The 19,343-nt window shown below is 39.3% G+C and overlaps 1 protein-coding gene across 1 annotated transcript in view; it reads right to left on the bottom strand.

The window, feature by feature from the left end:
• ctnna2 (catenin (cadherin-associated protein), alpha 2) overlaps positions 1-19,343 on the bottom strand; it is a 296,082-nt gene that overhangs the window by 206,388 nt on the left and 70,351 nt on the right. Inside the window, exon 7 of the mRNA XM_018695805.2 lies at positions 6,597-6,800. Within this exon, the coding sequence (XP_018551321.1) occupies positions 6,597-6,800 (204 nt within the window). The remainder of the gene's footprint in view (positions 1-6,596; positions 6,801-19,343) is intronic.

The raw sequence follows: 19,343 nt of genomic DNA on the forward strand, positions 1-19,343 counted from the left end.
ATTAGCCTCAGAACACCCTGTCAAGGTAAATTCAGCCTCCTTGTGTGTGTTACAGCTGTGCCCTTCAGCCAGTTTAGGGTGATAGACAGTGGAACACATCAAAAGAGCTGAGGGACAGAGGAAGTATCGATCAGTTCTCTTTTGTTCTGCTCTGTTCTCCAAATCCTCATTTTAGTGACACTGAGATCATGCTGCACTGTAAAAAAACAAGAATGATAGTCAGAACAGTGGTAGGGCTTGTTTTGTGTTTTGTGGTGGTAACTTGGCGACGTCTGGTTTCGTTGATACATTTCTTTATGTGGAGGATTCTAGGCACTGAGGAGAGACAGTGTGGGCAACTGCTGGCTCTGTGTGGTTTATCTATCCAGACTGACTTCTCAGCTGAGACAAGATGGTCTTGGATGGGAAGAGGAGTTCTACACAGCCATGGGGCCTCATTCATTAGTGCTCATACACACAGATTTTATCTTGACTTGTTCTCCAGCAAGAATTATGACAACTTTTTTAGGGGTTCATCGATATTTTCTCTTCTCAAAAACGTGTATGCATCAATAGTAGAGAGTGTCCTGAAAGTGAGGAGAGGTAAACCACCACTCTGTTGCAGCAAATTCAGCATTGGTACAATTCATCACTGAACACAGACAGTGGCAAATGTAGGAAAGCAGTCCTAACAGTTGGATTGTCTGTTTTGTAAAGTTTAAAAACCCCTACACCTACCTGCATCCGACTGCTGAAAGGGGCTTTTACTGCTAAAGAATATAATGGCCAGGGGCTAGCTCTCGATCACTGCCAATGTCTTCCCTACCCTGTACCTGTAAATGCTCAGTGTTCGTTTGTCTGCCCTCACTATGCCTCTCTTGTATTCTTTGTCCTAATACTCTCATTTCCACTTTTAAGACAATGGCAAGTGAAGAAAGGAGATGATCTGATCAGATCTAGGCACACACACATTTTACAGTATGTGATCAGTCACTCCAGCTGTTGATTAAGCATTCTACGTGGCAACTCCCAGAGGAGCTGTGTGCGCAAGAAGGCCATCAGTCTCCCCTCTAATGATCATCCTACCTCACAACCTCCGTTTAGTTTTATGTGCCACATCCAGCTAACAGTGAGATTAGTGCGCTCACTATCACACTCCCTAAATCCTTCTCTCTGCTGCTCACAGTCCCGCCGAGTTGCCCCCTTTTCACCTGCCGTGGCTTCTGGCTATGGCTATATTCTGCCCAGGCTCCCTTGACCCAGGCTGGTAATGCATTACTCCCCAGATCAATTGATAGATTGGCCCTGTCGGAGCTGCCGTAACTAAATCAGCTGCTCCTGATGATTCAGCACCAGCCAGGGAGCCGGGCCTGCTGTCACCAATCACAGATCACCAGCAGCTGAGACAGGTATGGACATTCTCCTGTCACTTGAACCTAATTTATTGCCAGCTACCACATTGATTAACCTTGTGCTGTGGTTCAAGCTTCCTATAAAAATTTGTGTGTCGGGAGGGGGAAGCGGGGTGCGACTGAATGAGGAAAGAGGAGGAAACATAAAGGCAACTGGATGTTTACATTACTTCAGTAAACTTTGAACAAAAGGACTTTCACTGTACAAACAGGAGCAACTTTGCCAGTGTGGCAGCTGGTAGCATTTTGCTGGGGGGTAATTATGTCTCCGGATGTTTCCATGATAAACAATGTTTTTAGCTAATATATTTCACAATGAGTGGGAAACTATTCCCGTCCTCTGCAGCTAGAATCTACTTCAATGACCAAAAATCTTTCATTATTCATATAATGCATTATGTTTTCTCGCGCGCTAATGAATGTTTGTTTTGTAATAGGAAATATGCAACTTCCTAACATATTTGTCTTTTCACTCACTCACAAGTATGGCACTGTCTAAAAGATGGAATACTCAGCAATGATCTGTCACATGCCAGTTAAGTCTATGTCCCTATTCTTGTTTCTATTTCCTGTTATCAGTGCAGAATGTATGCTGTGCATGATATTAGAATTAAGATTATAACTAGCATTAGTTAATCATTGGCATGACAGTGGACACCTATGATCAGTTTGAGGTGATGTCTAATATTTGACAAAGTGGGCTGTAAATTGCAAGCAGTGGCACTGCAGTAATGAGATGATTCACAGATCCAGTTGTGCCTGAACCTTGCCAACTGCCATGTGAATCTCTTTTTTTTAATATTTTGACTGGTCTGCAGTAAAACTATATGAAGCAAAATCTCAGCCTCTTCAGGGTTACAACAATGTATATTGTGATGTACATGTGACTGTGAGTCATCCCTGAAACAGACTGTTTGATGGGAACTAAAATGTCTCAGGTGAAAGTTTCATAAAAATTAAAGGAATTGTAACTGTCTTCTTGTTGCAGTGATCAAAGGCATCACGATCTAAAATTGTACAACTTGCAGTAAAAACATTTTGAGTTAAGGTCTTATACAGTAGCAATTTCTGTTTTTCACAGATGCATTCAGCTTAACAAAGCTTCCGTTTTAATGTATTTACATTTTTACAGCTACTTTAGACATCTACATTATTTATTAAAAAATACATTTTATGAACAGGCTCGGTAATGATATCCTCCATATTCTCTCTCGGTTGTTGATTTACCCTCATTGTGGATGCTGAGCTGAGAAGTGGAAGCATTTTGTTCTTTGCGTCTCTGTGATTTACTCTATGTTCTTTGCTAGGACAGCCAGGGGCTGTCAACAATCTCCCAGCTGTAGCCTCTAAAACACAACTCATGGGCCTAATGAACCAAGGCACAATTACTTTAGCAAAAAGCTCCCATGCCTTAAGAGGGGGGAGGAGGGGGGCATCTGAGTGTTCATAAACACGCACATGATTTTAGCTTTTTCAAGAGTAAGTAAAAGGAGAAAATCTCTGTGGATTTAACACCACTCTCTGGGCAAACAATGGCTGCACTGTTTTCCTGAATGAAAGAACAAACAAATGAAAGAGGACATGCAACAGCCTCTTTTTATCATTTAACAATAATCAGTGATTTTGTGGACTGATCCTACCACGCCTCTGTATAACTAGGTTATGTGCCCTTTTGGGCTGTGTAACTATGGCAATTGATAACAAGACAAGCACTATGATCAAAATTAAAAAGTTAAAAAGCTTTCCAACGTACACACACACACACACACACACACCCACAAAGCAAGCAAGCAAACAAACAAACAAACTAGGCCTACCCCTACTGGTATCTAGTTTTGTAGAGATCTCAGTTATCAAGACTCTTATCAATAACAACACAGTACAGCTGAGATGATTATTTTTTTCTAAATATGGAAAGAATTGTAACGGTGCAGGATCCTCACAACCTCTTGTTTTAAAGTTGTGAAATTTGAGGACTACTATATGACACAGCAGGATAGCAAATAACAACAACAGAAAATACAAAAAAAAAAAAAAAAAACAACAATACGCAAAGCTTCGATATCAAATGAAGATCATTCCCTGGAGTCACAGAGACACATACATGCACAATGTAGAGCTACTGCTAGCTGTTGCACTGTCAATATTCTATTATAACCAGAGAGGATCTTTTAATAAGGACCCCTCTCTAAATGGCCCGCCCATTGTTTCTATACTAATTTATGAGCACTGATGCCACAACAAATATACATTACTAGGCAGACGATTATAGAGTATTGCACAGGGCCTTTTGCCAGCAAGAGAACTGATACTATAGTGATCAATAGACAGCTGGCTTGCCAATTTCTCAATGGTCACAAATGACACTTAATATATGCTGGATTGACCTTTAGTGCACAGTTTCAGCAGGTCACACACTCAGGAAATCAATTGTATTAACATTCTGATTACATTCTGATCACTGAGCAAAAGTGAAAACACATCACATAATACAAGGTTAAATGTTGTAGTTCATGTTAGGTTGTTCATAATGTTTATTTTTAAAAAGAACTGCTTTGGGACCTGCATTCAGGCTGGCCTAGATCTCTCAATCTGTGAATGAGGCGCTTCAGTAGCTGCTACTCCTTTAATAAGAACTCCAGCCCTTTACAAACACTGTGGTCCTTGAGACAGGAGCTATACTGATGGTCCACTTCAGATCACCAATCCATTTTTAAGATAGTGCAGGTTTTCATTTTAGACCAAGTGGCGGTTTACAAAACTAAAACTACACAGCTAAAAAGAACTGACAGGATGACAGGCTCTTTAAAAAACACATTAAATAGCTTATATTCCCTTATTTACCTATAAGAATACAAGTAAGGTAATGTTTTAACACCTCCTGAACTAATTCCGCCACAGATGGCTATGCTAGGTTACAATGTGCACAAATGTGAGTCCCAGTTTAGAGAGAACACATGGGTACATTACAGTCATTTTGAACAGGGCAATAACTCACCAACAGTCGAAGCCCATTAGGGGTTATCTAAGAACTCAGGCTGGCCTAGTAAGTGCCCCACTGAGGAAATTGTAGGCTGTGCTTTTTTAGTGATGTATGCCTCTGTTTAGGGCACCTGAAAGGTTGCCATGTTGACTGTATCTCAATGTTAACTTAACAATACCAATTTTTTGGTGAACCTTGAACAAGAAAGAATGGATGTGAGGTCGTGCAAGTCTCCCTCAGTGTTGATATTAAAGTTTTCATTCCATTCCAGACTTATCTTTAGCTAAAGTATCATTGTGGGCTGAATATAAAGTAGATACCATTATGATTGTTACTAGCATTTTTCTCTTTTTTCTATTATTCTTGCAGTTATTATGTGAGAAAGCCTGCCAAGCTCACATTCAATAGGCAATGATGTCATCGTCTGTGAGTTAAGAAGAACTCCACACTTTTTGCTCTATACCTTTCTTTTGTTGTATACTGTATTAATGAACACAGTGAGCTCCTCTTTGTAACTATATATGTAATTTACAAAGCAGTTATGGTTGGTTTGTATTTATGTCTGAACCTATGCACACTATAAAACCATTTGTTCTTACTCAGTTGTCAGTAATCAGTTGAACCACATTTGTGGCTACATTCATAATGTCTTGGTGTGTCTGACTCTGAAGCTCTGCTCTGTTTTACCTGCAACCACACCTGTCAGTGATGTCATGGGATCCTTGAACACACCTGTATATCACTACAGCAAGATGATAAGTTAAACCTCTGGAGGTCAACAAAAAAAAAAAACACATTTTCAGAGGGCGTTAAGTTTCTCTTTAGGGTGCATGTGTGCTAGGATGTGTGTGTACGCACATGATAAATGAATGTGTATGAGTGTTAGTATTATTAGTGTTAGTATTTTGGCAACAGCTAGATGAGAGCTAGATGAGAACTGGGCCCAATACAAATGATGAGTGGGGAAGAACGGGTGCTCGTTTTTTATGACTACACCACCTCCCATCAAAATGTCTGTGCACGTCAGCGCAGAAAAAAAGCAGGAATGAGTCAAACACTTATAACACTTTTGGTTTTAAGATGATAAAAGGAGATCTGACATTTAATAGATCTGACATTGAAAGATTCTGAAATCTTATGGGCTCCAGTTTAATGACACAATCGCAAAGTCCAGCACAAAGAACTAAGTCATGTGTGCAAGGTCAATGACAGAGTATCTAAGTGCCCCCCTTCTATTTTCGCATATGTGGACACAGCTCGCACGGCTCACTGCTCGCTGTGCACAAAAGGGACCGTTGAAGTAGAATATAAATCGCATGCGTGTGATGATTAATCATTGTCTTGGCCAGTCTCATAACCTTTAAACAGCTGTGCCAATCACAGTGGTGCATGAAGAAAATGGCTCACCAAATGTAGAGGGAAAAGTCCAGACTGGCTTCTCATAGAGGGAAAATACTATTGTTGCCCAGTTGCAACATGAAAATATATGACATTACAAATATGTAGTCAAAGGCCCATTATGTGCACTGTAAACTTGAAGTTAAATTTGAAAAGGTAACAAAAGTCTTCACATGTATAATATAGTGCAGTTTTATTTTGCCTCATAGTGATCCAGTTGTCTTTAATTGCCTTTGATGTCATTCAGTGTCATTTTGTAGTTGTACATTTATGTCAAGCAGTTATTCTACAGTTACTGACAGGACTACTAAATTATCAACAAAGTGATCTTGTACTGAAAATAGACTTGGTGCTCTGACATCAATTCCCCGAACATCAAAGGGCTGATTTTCACCAAAGTACCAACACCTCAGCTTTCACTGTCTCATCTCCTCCCACCTTTGCACCTGTCGCACTGCACTGAGAATGAAAATACCAAAGGGATCGACAAAGAGCAATTCAACTAAGGGAATTGCCAACATGTTAAAACACGACTTGTGCTAGTTTTTTCATTGCCTATAAAAATATAGCCCCATACGTCATACAAAAAGACCAAATTTTGGTTGAGTGAGGCTGAACTAGCCTCATGAGAAGTGTAAGACTTGATATTTGATGGGAGGTGAAAGTGGTCTGCAAAGCGGGAAAAAGACTAAATACATCACTGTAATCAGGATTAAGTGGAAAAGTCAAAGGAGATCAGCAGTATGTGTTCCTGTTGCACAAATGAGCATGTGTGCAGATGCAATTAGCTAATGAGTGTCAAATTATCAAGAGAGGAAACTCACATTGTTCATGTACTCGCTCAACAAGTCTTGAAGGGCCTGTCGAACGGCGTTGCACTCTGCCACGATGCGTTCGCGCCGGTCGTCGCGTGTGCACGATGAGTCGGCCATTAGCGCGGCACCGCTGATGATGCTCTCCAAGCGCTCCTCCAGAGAGGGCCGGAAACGAGCCTCGCTGAATGTCAGAGGGTCCAGGATGATCTTGTTCTGTGGGACAAAAAAGATGAGGAGAAGGTCAGGACAGTGATACAGAGCCAACTGGGCTGAAGTGTAAGCAGTGGGGGACCAAGGTGAGAGACTGTATCCTGTTATTAAAAATTAACATTTTTGACAGTAGCCCATAAGTGCAAGACAGAAGCATTTGTATACAGGTTGTAATTTTGAAAAACAGATCAACAGCAGCATCATCAGCTGACCATATCCAAAGCGTGACAGGAGACTGCCAACCAGTCAGTACACAGGTGTACAGTTAAATGGTTAAACACTAGTTAGGGAAGTAGCATATGAAGTGTTTTATTGATACAGATATAAACAAAATGATAAAATGCACACAGTGCAGTATCGCACAGGACACGATACCAATGAGGTTTGCAACCCTCTTAGACCTTTGCTTACAAAAAAAGCTTTGAAAATATTGAGTGGCAATTCCAAGCTGCATTTTTCTCCCCAAAAAGGATAAAGTGTTTTGTAATAAATCCCTTCAAGAAGAAAATGAAAGTCAAACTCAAAAGCATCTTTGAGTTTGCAAATTAACCAAATCACTTTTTCTCTTCCGTGCACCAATATCTATCTGAGAAGTGCATTGGAGTTCATAATAGAGTTAAATTTGCTTAAAGAACATAACCAGGTTTTGGGTTACTGGCAAACAAGAGTCAAATATTCACAAAGGGCTTTTTCCTTTTTTAAACAAATTTATTAAGATGTATGCAAATTGTAGCACTGAATGAGGCTAAATCGCTACAACAACAATCAGCTACCATGACTAAGATGGGCAAAACCAGGGGCGCATAAAGAAGGTCAAACACAGGGTAGCTTGACTTAGAGATAATAAATTTAAAGTGATACTCCACCTAAGATGTCTTTGGGTATAAAACACTCTCTCCCTGTTGACTTGCAGGGTTCAGGGCTCTGTTTGAGGTAGTAACCAAAGGAAAGAAAAAAAGCAAGTGACCTTAATTTGAACTCTACAGCTTTTCCAAACTCTGCTAATTCATGTCTGTCTTTTATTCTGGACCTCTTAAGCACAAAGTGAAACCACAGGGATGTGCCCCCTTGCACATACCTTACTGTTGGGCTCTTTCTGCAGTTATTAAGTCTGTACTATTTAAACGTGCCTTTCACAGCAGTTTGTATTATGACGGTTTTAAGAGGCAAGGTCATGCTGGGATCTTTAGCTACAGTCTTTAAAAAACAGCACTCTGGCTTGTGATCTAGGTGCCCTGTGAGTTTGCTGTAACATGTTTTTGAGAATTCAGAAAGTATGCTGCACATAGCTTTGACACGGACATAACAGCGAGAGGTTGTGGTTCTCTGGCCTTTTCAGCTCTAATGATAAATGCAGCCGGTGCCGTTATACAGTGTGTTCAGCTTACATCGATGAGATGGAAACAAAGTGCTAATGAGTTTATTTTGTGAGCAAGGTATGGTGATCCCACATACCCAGGGGAAAAGAGATTGTGTGTACATATGATTCTAACTGATGACATGTTAGATACAGAGGAACACAATAGGGCTTAGTTTAAACACATAAACTATGTGTTTATCTGCATAGTCTTCTCCAATAATATTGTGAATACTCTGGTAATCAAGTCATTTATTTTAATGTTGCTTTATCTTGTTTTTGTTCAATTTAGAGAGATAGGAGTACCCATGGATCAGTGAATAGAGACACCAATCCTTGAAGCAGAACAACAATGTGCCTCGCAATTTTCTGCAAATGGTGTTTTATCATATCCCTTTCCATCTATTCACTGGGGAGCATTTACCTAATAGCAATTTGAGGTTAGTCTTTCCATCCTAAGGTTCAGCAAAACCAATTAAATAAGAAGCACAACCAAAGTCGCATTCCGGTGTCATCTAAGCCGCAAATAAGCTAAACATTCACTGCTAACTCTGAGGCGAGAAGCCTTAAGATGTGGCTCTGTGGCACACAAGAAGGCTTCAGCAAGTGTTGGGTAACAGTACAGAGCAAAGGTGCAGTGTTTGGTCTCTCCTCAGCCAGTTGAATCCTGGGGCAGGGTGACAGACTGTCAAATGATGTATAATAACATGTAAGGTGAGAGAGAGGAAGGACTGCACCAAGCATAACCTACTTTTCATCTGTAGCTGGCAGGAAAATGTAGTAAATACAAGATTTGCAGTAAAAAAAAAAAAAAAGAAAGAAAGAAAGAAAGAAAGAAAGAAAGAAAGAAAATAGATGGGGGAGAAATTGAGAGTTTGGGGCTACAGAAAATGAACTTAAAAAACAAGATAGGAGTTAACGATAGAAGAACAAGGAAAACAGAAAAAGAAGAGAGGAAAATATATAAATATAGAACAGAAACATGTCTGCAGGAAAGACAGTCAATGATGGCTCAACATATAAAACAAGAAATCTGAATAACTAGATTTTTTTTCTGCCTTAAAACTTAGCAGGAAGCTGGCCTACACCAAGGAAAATATTGATCCAATAGTGAGTGACCCTCTAAACTCATGACATGAGTTACAGGCAGTTCAACAATGCTCTTACACCTGTACAGTTCCTTACAAATATTAAGATGAAATCCTAAAACATTAAGTCACGCGTAATGTATAGCCTTAATCTGACTTGAAAAGCAATTTGTTTTTCTGTTGACAGAGCAAGGCAAGCTACTTCCAGTTGTATGCTTAGTGTTACAGATCTATCTCTGTGCTGGAATCATAGAGGAGAAATTTAGATTGATCTTCCATGGCTCTAAATCTACATCATGTATTCAACTGCCTCCAAATCAGATCTCTTGTACATTGGTGTTATCAAACAATAAAAATATTATTAATGTTAAGATATCAGTTCTATTTACATCACACAAAGAAATAAATATTCCCCAATGCCTTAAACTAAGGAAATAATAAGAGAAAATTAAATCAGATGGTGGCATCATGGTCAAGTCATTTTAAATGGCAACAACAACTTATCATCATGTTTCTTTTCTCATAAATGCCTTTGCTTTCCATATAATTAGGTAGTCGTCTTATAATTGTAAAGATCAAGTGACTGTGAGATAGCCTCTAATTATGAGATTACTAAGTCCTAATTGATATGGATGCCATAATCATAAGAACATTTTCAGGGGAAAGCAGTGCATTCCCGTATAGGACACAAAAAACCTTGAAAAATCAACCATCTGGTAGTTCTCATAATGTTGATACTCTTCGTGATGAAAAAAAAAAAAATAAATAGCATCCCTCGTTCCTTGTCTTCACTTGTTGTGGAATGGCTATCCTCCTATGTTGACATCTGTATCAGAAATTAGAGCTTCAAGAAGGCAAAAAGAAACACAACAAAGCTTGGTACAATAAGGATCTCAACACAGAAAGATGTAGGAGGAAAGAACATGAAGGGAAACTCAGAACATTCCCTGAGGACTCTACTCAATTGTTATTCCACACAGGATGTCAGGTTGCAATTATCACTGGGAGTTGGGAATAGGCAGACTAGAAAGAGTAGCAAGTGCTTAGCTGACAAAGGCTGGAAGGTTTTCAAGGTAATTGGCAGTGGCTGAAGTCATCCTCCACAAACATGATCCAGAGTGTCATTTCCCTCAATGAGTTTCACAGGGTTAAACTTGTTATTTGGGGACTTGTTGTCTTTAAAGCTAATTTTCAATTACTTTGTTGTTTGATATTTCCTTAAGGGCCCAAACTACCTAGTATACTTGCCAGTATTTGTGAGAAATATCTCTGACAAGTACACATGGTAAAGCTGTTTGAGATGAGATAGAAACAGATGCTGTAACACAGTCAAAGCCTATAAAATTCAAAGCTTCCTTATATGCAGAATATATAGAGACAAGCATATGTTTCAATATACTATAGCACATCACAGTGATTATTTTTTTACCTTTGCAGCTCATTCATTCATAAATGCTCCTAACACACAGTATATTCAATATTGTAAGACTAAAATTATATTTTACTGATCTCCATCAGGAAATTTGTTTTAACTCTCTACCCCTCCTCAGGAAGTTCACAGAGTAGAGCCAGTTTGTGAGCAGTGCACCTGGTTAATGGGATTCCTGTGTATTTTGCAAGGATAATTCAGCAGAGCATATTTCCTGACACTGAATTTAGAAGCTTTTCAATACAGCATGTCAAAATTCCTGAAAGAAAAGATTACATTTATCTTAGCATAATGCTAGATCAAATATACTCTTTGCTTTTTTTTCTTTATGTATTGTGCAGTTAGACACATCTTACCTGCAGGGATCAAAGAGCTAGAGTAACTTTAAGCTTTAAGCCCATAATTCCATGTGAATGTACCATTTGATTTTGACAGTGTATCAGGGCCAGAGGCAACCTTGTTTGCCCCACAAGGGGTGAGGTTACTAGTTTGACCCCACTTTGGGGCATCAGCCAGTGAGACAGGGAAGATGTCACATCAGACTGTGTCAAATGTGCCTCCCGGGACTTTCCAATATTTGATGACAACTATTTTGTCTAAGAGGGAAGTTCAACAAAGTCTTGAACATACCACTCTATTGCCTCTGGTGGGCCTATTCCAGGGTTCAGGCTGTTTGGTTGTGACTATTACACTGTTTGACAAAGCTCTGCCCACACTGGCCCAGAGGGGGCATTACTCATAACCCACTTTCTGATTGATTAAGCTAATGAAGAGCGCCTGACTCAGGGGTTAAGGTTTGGCCTTCTATTGTAACACAGTGGAAGACAGTGAAAACAGCTTTAAAAAGGCCAATTTGCGTGGGTGCGGTAAATAAGAGTGAACTAGTACACTCACTTTAAACCCACTAATTGTCTATTAGAAAAAGGAAAAAAAGAGAAATCTACAAATGAGTGCGTGAGCTCAATTACACTTGTGATCATGTGACTAATGACAATAGGGGCTCCATTTTAATAATCTAAAGCACACCAGGCAAGTGCATTTAGGGCATGTCCAAATCTTGCTGGTTTCTACCTGGTCACACCTCATTTTAATAGCAACACGTCCATGGGTACTCAGATGGGTGCAAATGCATTTGCTATTTATACAGTGAAAAAAGGAAAATGACAACTGTGTTGGCCTGAAACTAGCAAAGACATTTGCATCACGCTTGACACTGCTTTATGCCAGGTGTAAGATAGGGCCCTAAATCTTGGCGTACACAGTAATATCCTCATACCATCCCAACAGTGTAAGAAGTTTCTGCTTAATGGAGCCTTGAAGTAGCTCAGGCAGGCATAGACATCCAATCATGTCCATGTTCTCTCTCTAACACTAGGAGGTCCAAATAAACATTTGGCATTCATTCTCTTTGCACGCACTGATGGCGACTTCTGCATTCTCTGTGCTACACCACTGCTTGCCTACAGCACTGCGTGCACCATCCCGGCCTCATCTCAAAGCCTCAATCATTGGGGCGTCTGTTCCATTCAAAACCAACAACCCAAAGTCACACTAGTTGCAAGTAGCCACTTTGGTGGCCAGGTTTGAATATGGGCAAAGCTCCAACAGCTTTGCTGGAAAGATATAGTGCAGATTTTCCCCAAATTTCCACTCCATGTTTTCAAATAACAGCAGCAGAACTGACATACAACTCACCAGGAGATGAGTGTACCTGCGTCTGTATCATTTTGTGGCTGGTTTTTTGACCAACCCACTTTGCCTATCACCACGATGACCACATTCTGGGCTAGAAAAACATGCCCTTGACCTTTTTATTGTGACTGTGTTGTTGTTTTTTGTTAATGTTTTTTGTGAAGTATACAACACTTGGGCTTTTGGCTTTTGTTCTCAATACTATACCATAACCACTTAAGGTAAAAAAAAACAAAACAAATGTATATACATGAGCACATATGTCTGTGTATGAAATTTTTCATCGTTCCATCAGTTCATTCACTGAGTAGACCTCCTGGAGTACACTGAATATTTCAAGAGTGAGCTTTTACCAAGTCTTTATATTGTAAAGTAAGCTAAACTAGGTAGTGCTGAATCTTTTATATGTAAAAACAGTAGGACATCTGAGCAAAGAGACCTCCATACATTTGAACTTTACAGGACACCATTTACTTAACTGCGCAGGATGTTTCATATAATGCTACAGAGGGGTCAAATAAAGATGAAAACATTTTTGAGAAAATGTGTAACACATGGACAGTGACAAGTCATTCCAATAAGCCTTGTGTGTCAAGAGACACAATGAGAGAAAGGGGAAAAAAACAACAACAAATCCACCTTTAAGCATTTTAACAAAGCAGCAGGTAGCGGAACAGATACAGTTGTATAACTGAGAGGATTATTTTTTTTTGTTTGTTTGGTTGTTTTTTTTTTTTGTGGTAATAATTTTAATCAACATGGGCAAATTCATTTCTTGATTAAAATGTGAATAACATTCCCAGAAAATCATTTTTCATCCAATCACTAAATGAGATGTAACCTCAACTTTGCTTTGTCACAGGAGATGATCTATTGCATACACCCTGGTATTTGGAAGCTCAACCATTTCAAATTCACCTACTGACAAAAACATAACTGGTATTTTGATTTAAAAAAATAAAATAAAAATTAAAAAACATTGTTTTCATCAAATTGATTTTTAATGTCAAAATGTGAAAAATAAAAGTTTGGGTAATTACTAAATAGGTAATCAGACCAAAAAACACCATCCTACAATTATTTGGACCATGCAGCCATGTGTAATTATGTTCAATCACAAATAAAAAACTTCATAACTAGATTGCAATCAAACATTGTGGTGCAAAAATTGGAGCCAACTGAACCATCAATTAGCTACCAACAGTGTGTTCTGTGGGAGTTGTGGGACTGTATCTACATTAAAAAACAACACAGCTTTCACTACCCTTTGCAGCAGAAGTTTCGCATATTTTACTTTTTTGGTTGGCTTTTTCCTTTTTTATACAGCTCTGTTAGTGTCAGGAAAAGACACAAAAGGGTTTAAGACTTCTGTGACCCATGACAAATCATATCTGGGCTATTTGATGCTTTAGTCATATCTTTTTGCGCAGAGGATACTCACTGTTCTTACATGTAAAGGAAAAAGGTCAAATGTACAGCAATTTTAATGCATAACTTCACTTTAGCATGAAATATGTTGAGAAATTAGCTTCAGGCTGGGAAGAGGAGTCATATTATCTCTTCATACCTGATTTTACCTCCAGATAATTTTTCATTTATTTAATCAAGAGTCAACACCCATGTACTGACATGCGAGTGATGTTGACAGTAAAATGATCATACGATACACATACCGTATTCGACAAGTATCATAGAAATGCATAGCTGTGAGAATTCCAATAGAGAAAAACTGGATGAAAATTAAGTATCAGCAAAACTTAAGTTGGATGCTAAAATACGCACCAAGATAACACAAATTGAATCTCCTCTACAACGTTCATGTGTATACTGTACACCAGCTTGATCTTGAATGAAATATAAAGCTTTACTTTTGGAAAGGATGTGCATGGCTGTAATCGTCTTCCCTTGGTCCTTAGAGGACTATATGAATAATTAAGTTGAGTGGTATTGTCCTTTTTGTTGCAGCTACATGCTGTGCAGTAAACATACGTTGCTACAGAATGTAGTAAAATGTCTTGAATGGTAAATATATCACACAAATATCACATTAAACAGCAAAAAGTAAAGCATTCTTAAATAATTAATCAACAAAAGAGAAGAAGGGCCAATTGGGGCAAAGAAAGGAAAAGACACATGAATTAGTAAAATAGTATAACCAGCAGGAAATCAAGCTAAAAGCACAGTATTCCTAAAATAGTGAGTGCACGCCCCATTGAGCTCACTGTGTCTGGTTTGAATACATTTTCACAACAAAACTTACAACCGTCGCCATAAAACATGTGCACAGGCACATGCTTGTTAAAGCTTAGCTGAAACATAAACAAGACTGGAGTTACTGTACATGTGCTAATTAGAACTGTGCTTTATACAAAGACATAAGCCGTCCCAAATGCCAACAGGGACATATTCAGTCAACAACCCGACTCAATTCTCCAGATGACGAGAGTGCATGTGAGGAATTACAGTATATGAATATTTTGAGCAGCATTTGGAAATTAGGTGAAAGAGGGGGGAAAACAGAGATCCACAAATCCACAGAAATAAGAATCATGCACACAAAACATTCACAGTATTTTCCCATAGTAGCATTTCGAAGTGAGATAATTCCCAGTGGTCAGGACATCTTGATTAATGATTGAACTTGTATCCTGCTGCTTTAATTATGTCATGTTTGAATGTGACCTGCCTCATGTAGTCTATACCTAAGGGGCGATATCAAGGTTCTGCATATAATCAGCTTGATTAAGGGAAAGAAATCACAACTGTCAGTATAATCAACATTTTTTACATAAGATTAACACATTTAGTTCTCTGTGGGCAATCCTCCCTTAAAAATATGCCTGAAACCCACATTCAAATTCATGTTGTTTGAATGTTTATATCATTTGAGCTGTCAACGTTCTCTCTTCGGTACCAATATGCCTGACTCATCGGGAGCGTAACACGTTCCCCTGGGTTTGCGCTACTTGACATCTCATTGCTTTTCCCAGTTTTTCGCCTTGATAGATTTGTTTGAAAAGTGAAACAGTGATCGCAGACAAAACGATGCCCGCAGTTCACAGCAGTTTCAGTATCACGAAAATCTATGGTAAAGCCTGCTGTTGTTGTTATTTTCTCTTTTTCTTCCCAGCCACACTGTAGTACCAGCTGAAGGTCACCTGTCTTTGAACAAAGGAATAGGCCATGCTATATGATGAGTAGCATACTGGGCCTGAAAAGGCAATCACCAAAACTATGTACTCTAAACTAATAAAAAGCTCAGCAGTGATGCTCATGATACTAAAGGTATGATATAGCTTGTATTCAAAACTGTGTAGGTTAAATTATGAGTGTGTGCCTGAATGTTTATTAATGTAGCAGATGCACACAGACAGAGTCATAAATCATACAGTACAGTAGCATAATAAGGCCAACAAGGCTCCTTGCCTGCCCAGGTAATGGTAGTTGGAGCAGTGCCCAGGCTCTGGCAGTAGACTGAGAGTGTGGACCCACAGAAAGCTGCAGGGGAGAATTAGGTGGGGGTGGGTTTGGGTGGGAAACAGGGTTTGGCATGACACACTAGACAATCTTATTTCACTGTATAGGGTGATGACACGGGAATACTGGAAGTTTTCCTTTGCTCTCAAAAACACTGGACCAAAAAAAGCAACAAAAAAAGCATTTGGTTTAAAATGTCAGTTGTGATATATTGAAGATTTTTATCAGAACGGTCCTTGGTTTTTACGTATGTATTTACTCAGAAAGACATTTTTGTTTTATTAAATTAAGTATTGCATTTTTTAAACAAATTCCCCTCTACTGCTCTTAAGGATTTTGTTTTACTTCTTTCCTGAGTTCCCCTGGAGTTAAAGTCATTTAAGACCAGTGAGCAAACTGCATGTCAAATTAAGCTTTTAGTGCAAGTTCAAGCAGCCAGACAATTATCATTCTAATTTGCTAATCACACTGGGTCTCTGCCTCTCAGTTATTATCCAGTGAACCCATTGGTTTATGTTCATGAAGCCGTCTGTCAACCAGTGATCATACTGGTTGAAGGGTATTTAAGTGTCTCATACCAATCTGAAATGGCTGAAATTCATACAGTTTTACCCTAAAACACATCGGTATTACACTGTTATGGCTTACAAAACAAATGTAGTTTAGTGGTGAAAATGTCTTTGCATCATCTTAAATGGCATCACTGAATGATGCCAAAACATCTACAATAACAACACAACACAGTTTGACAGACAAACTGCAGGTAAACTGTCGCAAGGTTCACTAAGCAGTATGCAGGTTTTAGTGTGCTTTGTTTAGTGATTACCCACTCTAATGCAAATCAACAGAGTTGTTATAATCCTGTAGCTGGAAGCTGCCAAACAAGCAGGAGCAAGTCCTACAGATGGTCATTTCACAGCAGCGTCCAGTTGTTTAAAAAGAGGACACACACTGGGGGTCATCAGCAAAGGCACACCTGCCATCTTCCACTAATCTCATTTGATGTGTTCGGGAGATAGGTGGAATCAATGTTTCTGGAAGTCAGTCTGTTCCACTATACCAGGGGGAGTCCAGTAAATAAGGAGATAATGACATCTTGGCAAGTTACAGAAAAAGACATCACAAAAATAGTTTCCAAAAACATCACAAAAAATAGGAACAAATGGCCATACCACTGTCTGTCAAACACAAATTAAATACATAATTAATGATGGTAAATGTTTCTGCAAAGTTAAGATCTATATGGTACCCCATAAACCCTGGATTACTTCATTCTAAATTTACCAGTACAGTATGTTAAGTTACCTTTTTATCACATATTTTCTATTATTTTAATTTAATTAAAAAAACACTCACAGGCCTCTACCTGAATTTCTGCAAACATAACATCTGATGTAGCTTATAATATGTGAATTTATTTTAGATGATTCCTTGTTTTTTCCTATGTTGCTGTTGTAGTTCTGCTCTTATTTGGTAAAAAAGAATACCAAGTACTTATCCTAAAAAAATCCAGAGATTTACTAAAGAAAGTAATTAATAGAGGCCACAAAGAATAGGGAAGGTGTGACAGCTATTCACTGAGACATTGGCACCAATCATCAGGGTTTATGTCCCTAAGAGAGACTCATTGTTGCAAGTGGTAGTGATTATGTCTGCCTTCGACAACAGCAAACAAAACAAAACAAGAGGCAATGAAGCACAAGGACAACAACTGCAAATCAATCAGTCTTCTGAGATTCTTGGAGGCTGCAACAACGCTTGAGGAAAAGAGACGATTAACTGACCTCTTGCCTGGGTTTAGTGAGTCTGCATTACCCTTAAGATCTTGTTACAGACAGAAATCTCCACCTCGTTCTCAGAACCAATCTCTAAATACCTGTGACAGTGGCCTTCACAGTTTAGCCAGGGCCAAGATGTCAGTAAGTGAAAGAACCGATAGTGCCGTACCTGCCAGCCACCCTCTGCCTTCACAGCGAGAGCAGTGGGAAAAGAAAAAAAAAATTGTAATATTGCATTTTCTGTTATCTCATCATCAGGTGTGACAGCCCTTTTTTCTCCACTGACTCATACCCGTCCGTAAAAAAGAACACCTTTCTGAGCACTCTTCACACTTTAACTAAGAATACGGATAAAGTCACCCATTTCCAGAGCTATCTTTTCATATTTGAAGATCTTTATATTGCACACACGCAGTCATCCAGTTACTTGCATGACATTACCCCCATCAGCCAGGGGGCTTCTCTGTGCTGGTATTAACTCAAGGCTGTGACTGTCTACACAATAATGAGGGGAGCATTAGAGGGAGATCGCATGATCTTGGTGTGTGTGTATGTGTGTGTGTGTGTGTGTGTGTGTTGGGGGGGGGGTATAATGTCCCCTGCCTCCAGCTGAGCACAGCACACGAAACCAGACAGATGTTGAAGCCTGAGTTTTTGCACTCTGGTGATACACAGTATAGAGGTACCCATAGAAAATTAGGAGTCCAGAGATCATGGATGGCATGGCAGTTTATTCCCAGTGGCGGCCTTGAGACCCCGTGAAGCTGTTGTGAGTGCAAAAAGTAATAGCAAAGGTGCAGGTGCACATCAGGAAAACTCAAGGAGATCCAATTTTTCAAGGACTACAAACTAGCTGCCTCCCAAGCTCCACAATAATAGCAACATGCCACTTCTAAGGTAACAAAAGACTTAAGAGAGAAATTCACCACAGAGGTTTGGAAGGGGGTGGCGTGGGGTTGGGGTAATTATCGCCATCATGGCTCACCTACTAATCCCCATTCATTATCCATTGTTTACTGCAAGTGCTACGAAAACGTAAAGGTAATTAGAAATTACAGAGACATAAATATGCAATTAACATTTAAATTTATGTTTCTTTGTGTTTCTCTTTCCTCTATTGGGGCATGGCTGAGGAAAAAAGGGTTGGAAAGAAAATGAGGACTTTATTAATTACTCATCAGGGAGCTTGAGTAGACCCTGTAGTGGTGTGTCAGATTGATGTCCCAGTGTCTTAGTGAAGATTAAGACCACTCACAACACTGCAAGGTGTCTGAGCTTCCACAGTGACCAGGGGATATAACATTACGCACAGCAGACACACTCTGTCTACGTAGGCAGAGGTGTTGCCATGACACCGTACATCCCCTGCATTGCTATCAGACACAGTACCAAGACACAGTAACAAGGGCTTTTACTTTCAGTGTAGCTGCTGCAGCACAACTGTATATATAATGGACAGACAGTACTGCATCAAGGACTGAGTTATTTCTGTTTATGTCTTATTCTCTGAGGGCATCAGAGTTCAATATCCATCAGATTACTTACAAAAAAAGGTCTCTACAGGTCAGGAGCTTGTTGCACTCACAAATGAAAGTAGCATGGTTATAACACAAGGTTTTGTTGAATGAAAATGACAGTTATGCATCGCTGAATCAAAAGCACACCACAACTTAGTTCTTATGTAGAAATTAGGAATCACTAAATATTTACAGTGACAAAACCAGA

Source organism: Lates calcarifer, linkage group LG5 (assembly GCF_001640805.2).
Source record: "Lates calcarifer isolate ASB-BC8 linkage group LG5, TLL_Latcal_v3, whole genome shotgun sequence".
In the NCBI taxonomy this organism is placed as follows: Eukaryota; Metazoa; Chordata; class Actinopteri; family Centropomidae; genus Lates; species Lates calcarifer.